Source organism: Myotis davidii, unplaced genomic scaffold, assembly GCF_000327345.1.
Source record: "Myotis davidii unplaced genomic scaffold, ASM32734v1 scaffold251, whole genome shotgun sequence".
Lineage (NCBI taxonomy): Eukaryota > Metazoa > Chordata > Mammalia > Chiroptera > Vespertilionidae > Myotis > Myotis davidii.
This window is the reverse complement of record NW_006282378.1, coordinates 354,412-364,786: the sequence shown is the minus strand read 5'-3', so window position 1 is coordinate 364,786 and position 10,375 is coordinate 354,412. Positions and strand designations below refer to the sequence as shown.

Sequence of the window (10,375 nt, the reverse complement as noted above, 5' to 3'; positions counted from 1 at the left end):
GTCCTGTCCCGGGAGGGCCTCCCCGCTCCGCCCCAGCAGCTCGGGTTCACTCAACGCCCCGAGCGGGTCCTCACGCCGCCTCGCGTCTCTCCGTTGCGGGCTTACTTTCCAGAAGCTCCTCCAACTCCCGGTCCGCGTCGGCCGCGACCCCACAGTCCCCCTCCGCTGCGGCCATCTTGCTGCCTCCGCTGCACCGTAGGGGGCGGGACTCCGCACCTCGCGCCCCACCCCTTCCGCCTCTGCGACCAATGGTAAGGCGGGCCCGGGCAGAGTCGTCATTTTTAAAGGGACAGCAAGGTGTGGGGTTTGTTTTTCTTTTCAAAACCATTTAAGTAACAGAGGGGAACTTACTGGGATCTTTTGCTAGGTTTCTTACTGGTCTGCACACTTTCTGACATACTATGTATTTTACCTATTTATAGTGTTTATATTGTCCTCCCTTCCCCTTCGCCTAGGCCTCTCCCTCTGGAATTTCAGTGCCCTGATGGCAAGGATTTTATTCCTGTCTTCACTGCTGTATTCTCACTCCGAGGCGGGGCCTAACACTTAGTTGGCTCTCCCAGACCTTATATGAGGACCATCTTGATGCGGAATCAAATGGGCATCTCGTTTCCTAGTCTCCATGAGAACTGTTACACTAAGGCCTGGGACTTAGAACTCTTGGTAGAATCAATTCAGGCAGGAAAAATTGCTGGGGTCCAGCCCCAGCAGGTCCAGGGGTTCCCAAAGGTGTGGACAGAGTCGGAGAAGAAGGAATGAAACGGAGACAGCATTCAGTTGATCAGCATGGTTGGGTTCTCTCTTTATTGTTCTATTACATCTGTATTTATACCATTTGATCCTATACACATGCCTCTATAATCACATCATGGTATGTTTTGGGTAACCTTCTACAGTTCCTTATTTCATTTCCAGTTTCTTATCTGATCTTTGCCAAAAATCCTATCTCTATCTAGTTCAATTGATTTTAATCTTGTCTAGGTTAATCTCTGTGTTCCATTATAAGGGCTATTCCAAGGTCACTGCTCTATTGATAAGCTACAAGGAAGTCACTGAAGGAGATAATCCCACCCAGTAAAGGTTATGTCCTCCCAGCCTCACTGCTTGCCTTCCCTGGGACTGCCCTGTGTCTGTGGGTCTCCAGTGGTATAGGCTTTGATGCTTTCCCTGGTGGGCAGACCCCTGGGGATGCGGGCCCAACAAGTCCCAAATTTATTGCCAACAGTCTTAGTCCAAGTTCTTCATAAGTAGTACATGGTATTTCTGTAACACTGGGGGGGGGTGGGCTCCCTGATTTATTCTCTTTTGAAACATAAGCTGGGCAGATGTTTCTTCCCTGCAGCGACTGTGTCAAGCAGCAAGGGTGGACCGGCTTCTGGCAAATTCCCCCATTTTTACTTTTTAAATGACAGCACGTGTAAATCAGCGGCCACCTCTCGGATTGGGTTGTGTAAGACTCGGAAGAAGACTTGTTTGTGACTTTGCCAACAGGTCAGTCCCAGGCTTAACCCTCTATCGGCTCCCCACAAAAAATATTACCCTGAGACCTTGAACTGAGCAAGAGAGCAATTTGGATGTAGTAGTAATAGACCTGCCTTCCCTGCCCATCTCCTCTTCTCTGTACAGAATCCAACCGCCAATGGAGGGAATTTGGGGAGGCTCACATAGAGACATTCCAGACAACCCCTTCTCCTCTGGATTGTTCTATTCAGATCATCAGAACACACAAACTGCCCGAGATACAAATCTACGTTAGCACTTAGAGGGCACCTACTGTTGAAGACCCCGCACAGTGGAAGACAGATAAATCAGAACCAGCTGTAAAGGAGCTGACTGGGTATTAGGATGGAGGTAGTACTAGACATACACACAGTAAGAACAGCACAAGGTCTTAAAATTGTCTTAAAAGAGGTCAGGATAAAGTGCTATAAAGTTTAAAAAAGGAAAAATCACATTAAAATGAAAAGTCATTTCATGGTTTTTATCGTTAGCTTCCCAAACACACCTGAATACTGTTTCAAAGCACCACATCTGGTACATCCTTTTTCCTTTACCAACAGGGCACAGACTTATAAAATCACACCTGTGCACAACTTACTGTATTCTTCCAAGCACAAGTGGGAGACATTCTGAACTAAATTCTAGTCCTAACTCTAAATCACTTTTTAAAAAAAAAAAAATTATTTATTTTTTATATATTTTACAGAGAGGAAGGGAGAGAGATAGAGAATTAGAAACATCGATCAGCTGCCTCCTGCACATCTCCCACCGGGGATGTGCCCGCTACCCAGGTACATGCCCTTGACCGGAATCGAACCCGGACCCTTCAGTCCGCAAGCCGATGCTCTATCCACTGAGCCAAACCGGTTTCGGCACTAAATCACTTTAAAAGCCTCGCCACTCTAGCCTCAGATTACAATATGTAATAATAAAGTTGGAACAGTTAGGTTCCTTTTCAATTATAATCTTCTCTAATCAAGTTCTCTGATTAACCTAGTTCTCCCCAATACCTGAAACAATTACAGACATTCTCATTCAATTCCAAACTGCTATGTGTGTATCTCTAATATGACTATGGTCATATCAAGCACATGATTAAAAAATAGGCATTTCTATTGGCTTTTCTTTTTTTAAAAAATATTTTTATTGAGTGCAGAAAGGAAGGGATTGGAAGAGAGAGATAGAAACATCAATGATGAGAGGGAATCATTGATTGGCTGCCTCCTGCAGGTTGGACCAAGCATGTGCCCCCAACCCAGGGACCTGCCCTTGACCGGAATTGTACCTGGGGCCCTTCGGTCCGCAGGCTAACACTCTATCCACCGAGCCAAACCGGCCAGGGCTCTATTGGCTTTTCATTAATGTGGTAATATAAGCATGTTAATAAGGAAAATACTAGGTGGTAATTGAGAAAATTATGATGGAGTTGAAAACAAGCATGGATCTTCTTTTGCATTCTTTTTTTTTACAGAGAGGAAGGGAGAGAGATAGAGAGTTAGAAACATCGATGAGAGAGAAACATCGATCAGCTGCCTCTTGCACATCTCCCACTGGGGATGTGCCCGCAACCCAGGTACATGCCCTTGACCGGAATCGAACCTGGGACCTTTCAGTCCACAGGCTGACGCTCTATCCACTGAGCCAAACCGGTTTCGGCTTCTTTTGCATTCTTAAACTTGCTTCTGCTTTTCTGTTTTACTACTGATACTACTACACCTCATCTCAGTATTTACTCACCTCTTGCCTTTCTAATGTATAGTGAACAATGTTGTGAAACAGTAATTCACAGCATTTTTTTTTATAGCACTCTAGATTAAGGACATAATAGCTTTCCACTGTTTTTGACCAATTTCAAATTCTTGCCTGGTATTCACAATTTCACATTTATCCATTTTGTTTTCCCAATTCCATAAGCTTCAAGAATCATGGAAGGGGACGTGCAGGAGGCTGCCGATCAATGATTCTCTCTCACCAATGATGTTCCTCTCTCTCTCTCCCTCTCCCTTCCTCTCTAAAATCAATAAAAAATAAAAAACATGGACAACTCACTTTTTTTTTATACCCCTGAGTTCAGAATAACTCATATGTTTATATGCAGTTAATTTTGTACTTTAATTTTTAAAGTTACAGAAGTCTTTTTGGCCAAAATTTATTACCAACTTGCATATATTTACAGAAAGCATGGCTATAACTTGAGAAAGTGTTACCAAAATAAGGCAGGCTTAGTTTGAGGATACTTTAAGAAAGCAACTCTTAAAGCTAAAAAAATGTAAAGGACTATGCTCTTTTTTAAAAGACAATTTTTAAAAGATATGCTTTATTGATTTTAGAGAGGTAGGGAGAGGGAGAGATAGAAATACTGATGAGAGAGAAACATTGATCGGTTGCCTCCTGCATGCCCCCCAGTGGGGATCGAGCCCCCAACCTGGGCATGTGCCCTGACCAGGAATTGAACCAGTGACCTCCTGGTGAATGAAATGACACTCAATCCACTGAGCCACACCAGCTGGGCAAAAAGATATATATTTTAATCAAAGACACAGCATGTTATTCTACTCAGTCTTAGCACATAGCAAGCAAAATACTCTATCAGCACTGTAATCATCCTAATTTAATGTATTTATCTCTAATTAATCTTACATATGTATATTACATGTAAAACATCTAGAACAGTGACAGACATGATAGGTGCTCAATAAATACTGGCTGTAAGTAACAACAGATTAAAGGCTGCAGTCAATAATGGAACAGGAGGGCTATTTGCTTTCCACCATTCTCACAGCAGTTTAGTATATCCTATGAAAAATGTGTGCTTAGTTTTAAACAATGGGTATTAGCTATTTTTGTAATTAACCTAGTTCCCCCCTAGTTCTTTTTCCTATATAAAGTAATTATATAAGGAATGCTATGCTTTGGTGGGCAGCTGCATGGTGTAAGTGGGAACATGAAAGTGTCCAGGAAACAAATGGCAAACCACAAAACTCGCGCAGTAATTTACTTTATTTAGTGTGAGAAACAACAAATAAGAACAATGATTATAAAAAATCAATAAAAAGTGACATGCATTTTTGGAAAACCAGACAGTTTCTTTTCAGACTTTAACTTTCTGGGCACAGAGAGGGTACCTGCCTGGAAGTTTAAAATGCAGGATGGTTTAGTTTGCTGTGATGGAGTGAAAAATGCATTCTTATTTATTACATCTCATTCCTTTCTAACAAGAAGGATACAAAGGTAGTAGGGAAGAAAAGGATTAACATTGAAGGAATTTACTAAACAAATGTTCACCTTTGCATTTTCATTTGTTTCTTGAAAGAGCTAAGCTGGGAAAGCAAGTCCAACTGTTACCACAAGTGTACGATTGAGAGAATGAAAGGTCCTCAGAGGCAAAAAATAAAAAATGTCAAGCTGAGACATTTATTAGCTCTAGAACAAGAGAAAAGAACACTTGGTTTTAGGGCAGGGAAAGGTAAATGTCAATTTGAAAGGTAGTTAAGGAACACGTTAGAACATAAAGACTACTTCTGGGGGTGGGGTGGAGACTGATGGGAATATGGTGATGGACCCTATACACACACAGGGGGCCTCAGCGAAACTGCAGAGGACTGATCCTTAAACCAATCACATCTTTGCCAACCTCTGTCACCTGTGGAAGAGGAAACAGGAAAAAGTTAGGAGTTTGAGAGGTTGAGACGCCTAGAAAGCTTACCCCCTCCACTCTCCCATGAGCACAGTCAAGTGCTGCGTTACTGTTAGTGCAGTGATTGACAAAGAGTGGGAGAAGCTCTCGCTGTGTCCAGTATACTGCCTCAAGGCGGCAGGGGCAAATGCAAGAGAAAAAGGACCAATGTGCTTCGTTTTTTCCCTTCCCTCAATATCCTGGATGCATTTCTTGAGGACAGTACTTACTGTAGTGACTCTACAGATTTGACCCTTGAATTCAGGGGAATAGCAGGCCCCACTGAGCGGACATTTTTCCACTGGTTTCCCACGGTAGATGGGCCGGTAAGATGCAGCACAGATGTCGAAAGGGTTGTGCATGTCATAATTAAGTTGGTAGGCATCTGTGGGGTTCTTCTCGCAGGCTGCCAGGATTTTCCGGGTCTAAGAGAGGGAAGGGATATTTTATTTAAGAGTACTAAAAGCTTCACACAACTCAAATGACCTCATCTTTATGGTTTAGTAGCTTCTTTGGGGCAGGATGAAATTGCACTGAATTCAGAATACAACCTCTGTGCAGGATATGTATGAAGGGGTAATAATGACCATTCCTGTGGTATCAGGTTTTTCCTTCTCAACATCAAAGAAGTTGCCTGGATCTAGACCCATATTCCTCTACCAAGTCTGAGAATTATCAGGGTCAGGCCTGAGTAAGAACTGGCTTCCACTGCCCAAGAATGCTTTTGGAGAACACAATGGGACATATATGTGGAGGTTAGTGGTGGTGGTACTGGGAGATCTGGAGCTTAAGGTCAGGCATAGGGTTATTTTCAGGTGCAGTGGAGCTATTCTAGGTTGCCAGTCACCCTCACACTGGCGCCATGTCTGAGTAAGTTATTAGTTCAGTTTCCAGGAACAAAAGGAGATGCCCATGCCAGTAAGTAAAAAGAGTCAAATTTTGTGGCTGTTTTTGTTGAATAGCATTCCGTGCTTTATATTAGCAGCAAGGGCCTTGGTCTACTACTCCCTCCATGTAAGAGCAGACCTGGTTCTTTTATGCTCACAGACGGAGTTCCTATCTACCTGTTGAGCCACCTCTGGCTTGGGACCAAGTTCCAACAGGCGCCGAGCAAAGGTGGCAGCTGTTTTAAAGTTCTTGAGCTTGAAGAAGAGGTTGAGGGCTGTCCGCAGCACCAGGATCATGTGCACAGGCTGCAGGTTTGAGTGGGTGAAATAGGCTGCCATCTGGTGGACAAAAAGAGGAACACATGAGGCTGATGCTACTGTTGAGATAGGTCAGTGATGGCGAACCTATGACACGCGTGTTAGGTGACACGCAAACTCATTTTTTTGGTTGATTTCTTTTGTTAAATGGCATTTAAATATATAAAATAAATATCAAAAATATAAATCTTTGTTTTACTATGGTTGCAAATATCAAAACATTTCTCTGTGACACGGCACCAGAGTTAAGTTAGGGTTTTTCAAAATGCTGACACGCTGAGCTCAAAAGGTTCGCCATCACTGAGATAGGTCATGCATAGCTGGTAAACATGCATTTAAAAAAACCACACAAATAAAAACAGGACTGAGAAGTCTTCTGCTTCCTAGGTATGGAAGACTGATGAGATGAGGAAGAAGGGTGGAGAAATGCGTTCTCTTCTCACAGAAATGGGACCAAATTTCTCTTAATCCCCAGATTGAGATCTGGGTTCAGACGTAATGGAGGGAAAAGGGAAGGAAACCTCTTTACTGCTCAGAGGGCCACAGGTCCTACCTCACAGGTGCGTTTCTGCTGGTCCAGACTCTCCTTGGGCAGCTTCTTCCTTTCTATCTCCATGGACAAACCCACAATGTACTCACGGCAAATGGTGATGAGCTGTTGGGCCTGAAGCAAGGGGCAAAGGAAGATCATGGTACAGAGGCAGGAATGTGGGGGCGCCCATGACTAGCACAAGTAGGAGACCCCTCCTAACCTCGGCAATCTCCTGTTTATTGTCCACAACAAGGAGCGGCACACTGAGTAAAATGGAACGGAATTTCTCCACAGCCTCCTCGAACTTGCCCACTGTGGTGAGCTGGTAGCACAGTTGCAACCGTTGGATGAGGTCATTAAGTTTCAGGCCCACAGCTGGTACACCATTCTTCAGCCCTGCATCCTTCCTAAAAATGGAAAAGTAGGAAGAAGATAGACAATAATTAGGAGCCCACTGGGACTCAACTACTTTTTCTGGCAACATAACCACTGTGAAAGTAGTAACCAAACCTCACAGAGTGCCAAGCCAAAAATCTTTCCCGATCAGGAAACCCCAGCTTTGGAGAAATTGTGACTGGCCCTGAGGCTACCACCTGAAATACCTAAACCATTTTGGAACAGATAAAAGTCAGGAACAAGAGGTCTTACCAATTGCGATTAGGGTAGCCATACATGGAGGGCAGGCAGGGCAGAGCCTGATAGGTGGTACGGCCTCGGGCGTATGTCTGCATGAAGAGTTGCTTGTAGGGGCCAAACTGAGTTACCCCCACCTGGTCGTGAAGGAGCTGAAATACAGGAAGCCAGGAACATAAGGATGTTTCTCCTACCTACCACTTAAAAACCAATTACCTTGGGCAAGGTAGATAACTTCTCTGTACTCGTTTCCCCATCAGTATATTACACTTACTTATAGGACCTAGCTCATTTAACAATACCTATTAAAGCATTTAGGATAGAGCCTGGCACACAGTGAATAAATGTTAATTGTTACAGTTGTGGTGGCTGTTATTGCTATTGAACACATGCTTAGTGTTCAAAACATATACCTGTTTATGAAGGGATGCTTACTTTACTGATGCGAGCCAGAAAGCAGGCTATAAAATGAGTCGAAGATGGCTGGAAGGACTCACCTAGGAGATTACTAAGCCAAATGGAAAGCAGGTAAGAGGAAGGCCTTTGAGACAAGTTTCCTCAGTCAAGACCAAGGGTTTCCATGGTAAAAACATGTCTCTGCCCTTGTGGGTGGGATAATTTCCATTTGGGTAAGGTGAGTCAACCATCTCCCTGGGACTCTGGTTGAGACACTCAACAAAAGCCAAAGTTACTTTAAGACTTACCCTCATGGCGGTTTCAAAAGATCCTGCCAGGATGTGATCAACTGGAAGCTGAGAGTTATTGCACCAGGTCTAACAAAAAAACAGAAAACCCAAGCCCAGTGAAAGCTTGTTCTTACTCTTCCCAAACTATCCTACTCTACATCAATACTCCTGACACATCAATGATCGCCGCTCAGAAACACTCATCCCCACAGGGCTGCCTCCCTGCTTACCTGAGTTGGGCTGGTTCCCTTGGTGGGGGGCACAAAGAACCCATCCTCAGCCCCACCAGCTGCAGGGGGTATATCCTATGGGAAAAACAGTGAGTGAGTCACTTTTTTCAAGCATTCTGTCCTGATAAATCTTTTCTTTTTAATATATTTTATTGATTTTTTACAGAGAGGAAGGGAGAGAGAGAGAGAGAAACATCGATGAGAGAGAAACATCGATCAGCTGCCTCCTGCACATCTCCTACTGGGGATGTGCCCACAACCCAGGTACATGCCCTTGACTGGAATTGAACCCGGGACCTTTCAGTCCGCAGGCCGACGCTCTATCCACTGAGCCAAACCGGTTCCAGCAGTCCTGATAAATCTTAATAGAGCACGATACCTGGTTCCCAGTCTCTACTGGAGAGGAGGGGTTGTGGTTGTGGGAAAAGACACTCAAAATGGAAGCAGCTTCACAAGTAACAAAATGATACACCAAAGCGTGCTGACAAAAGGCCTGCTGCCTTTCCATAAGCTGCTGCGGGCACAACACTGGTTATCTCATTCTTTCTTCTTTCAAATGGGAGACAAAGCATCAGATTAGGAGGGTCTAGACCCCCTTCCTTTTGGGGACCTCAGGACGGGGTGGTGATGGTGGGGTGGGCAATAAGGCCACTGGCTTCCACAGGGAGGAGAGTGAAAACTTTACAAGGGTAAGAATTCCACCTACCAGCTCAGGCGGGAGCTCCAGATCTTCTTCTACCTCCCAGCCACCTCCTTCTTCCTGTCCCTTCCCAAGAGCGTCATCCCCCAAACCGTCTGAAGCCTCCACAAACCCATCTGTAAGGAAAGCCCAAGCTCAGAATAGATCCCGGTAGTGACAAAATCTTAGCCAAAGAAAAGCAAAATGTTGAGATCCTTATTAGTCCATGGTTTGGAACCCTGCAGAACTGCCCACAGCCCACTCCAGGGGACGCATCTGCTCAGACCAGTCCTAGAATAGTATTCTTACCTTCATCCAGCTGCAGCTCTGCATCCTCTCCCCAGCCCTCAGTACCAACAGTGTCAATGTCAATGTCAGCAGCCAGTGCTCCTCCCTTCCCTGCAGAGGGAAAGGACAAACAGAAGCTGGTTATAGTCAGGCAGGTGTGAGATGTGGCTTCCTCTGCAGGCAGCTGAATCCTTACAAAAGCAGGTGATAAGGTTCTGTCACCTTAATATTTTTGTTCATTATTTATAACTAGAAGCCCGGTGCACAAAAAAATATATAAATTATGCTTCGATTATTTATAACTAGAGGCCCAGTGCACAAAAAAATATATAAATTATGCTTTCAGTAGGTTTCATAGAGAGAGGGAACAGAAGAGAGGGAAACAACTGGCCTTCCAGCTACCAAAAACTGCCTCTTAATCATTTTTTTAACTTACCAACCTTTGGTAAAAACTTTAGACTTTCTTACTGAGATCTTTGCTAAGTTATCACTATAGTGTGCACAGGGCATGAGGACATAGGGTTGGTTAGAGGAGCAGAGCTGGGAGCAAAATGCCTAAGGGTCTACTTAAGCTCTAAGTCAGGAGAAATGACTTAGTAGACATAGCCAAGAAGACAGGAGGAGAGCTAAGGGTGGGTATGGTGGCAGAGATCTGCATATACCCACATGACAGAATCTGAGGTAGCTGAATTTATCCTTTTAACATTGTACGTCATGAGTGATAAAATACTCAGTGGAGAGTATTACTATATATATGGTAAAACCTAAGGAAATACACCAAAATGCTAGTAGTGGTTGTTAGAAGCATGAACTAAGACATCTCTCTTTTTCCCACCTATTTTCCAAATGTTAAGGATCTCACAACGTTTTTTAGATTTTAAAACACTGTATACCGTAACTCTGGCATCTCAGTGCTCCATGAGGTTTCATACAGAAAATAAGGACA

At 44.0% G+C, this 10,375-nt stretch overlaps 2 protein-coding genes across 2 annotated transcripts in view; both read right to left on the bottom strand.

The window, feature by feature from the left end:
* The window catches only part of PEX19 (peroxisomal biogenesis factor 19), a 6,137-nt gene extending 5,904 nt beyond the window's left edge, over positions 1–233 (bottom strand). The window contains exon 1 of the mRNA XM_006752832.2: positions 106–233. Coding sequence (XP_006752895.1) covers positions 106–175 — 70 coding nt within the window. The 5' untranslated portion in view covers positions 176–233. The remainder of the gene's footprint in view (positions 1–105) is intronic.
* A 4,252-nt stretch (positions 234–4,485) lies between these two features.
* The window catches only part of COPA (coatomer protein complex subunit alpha), a gene marked incomplete at its 5' end in the record, with an annotated part of 31,819 nt that continues 25,929 nt past the window's right edge, over positions 4,486–10,375 (bottom strand). Inside the window, 10 exons of the mRNA XM_006752831.2 lie at positions 4,486–5,143; positions 5,407–5,601; positions 6,241–6,402; positions 6,935–7,045; positions 7,134–7,320; positions 7,562–7,698; positions 8,251–8,319; positions 8,463–8,537; positions 9,169–9,278; positions 9,451–9,651. Of these exons, the coding sequence (XP_006752894.2) occupies positions 5,084–5,143; positions 5,407–5,601; positions 6,241–6,402; positions 6,935–7,045; positions 7,134–7,320; positions 7,562–7,698; positions 8,251–8,319; positions 8,463–8,537; positions 9,169–9,278; positions 9,451–9,651 (1,307 nt within the window). The remainder of the gene's footprint in view (positions 5,144–5,406; positions 5,602–6,240; positions 6,403–6,934; positions 7,046–7,133; positions 7,321–7,561; positions 7,699–8,250; positions 8,320–8,462; positions 8,538–9,168; positions 9,279–9,450; positions 9,652–10,375) is intronic.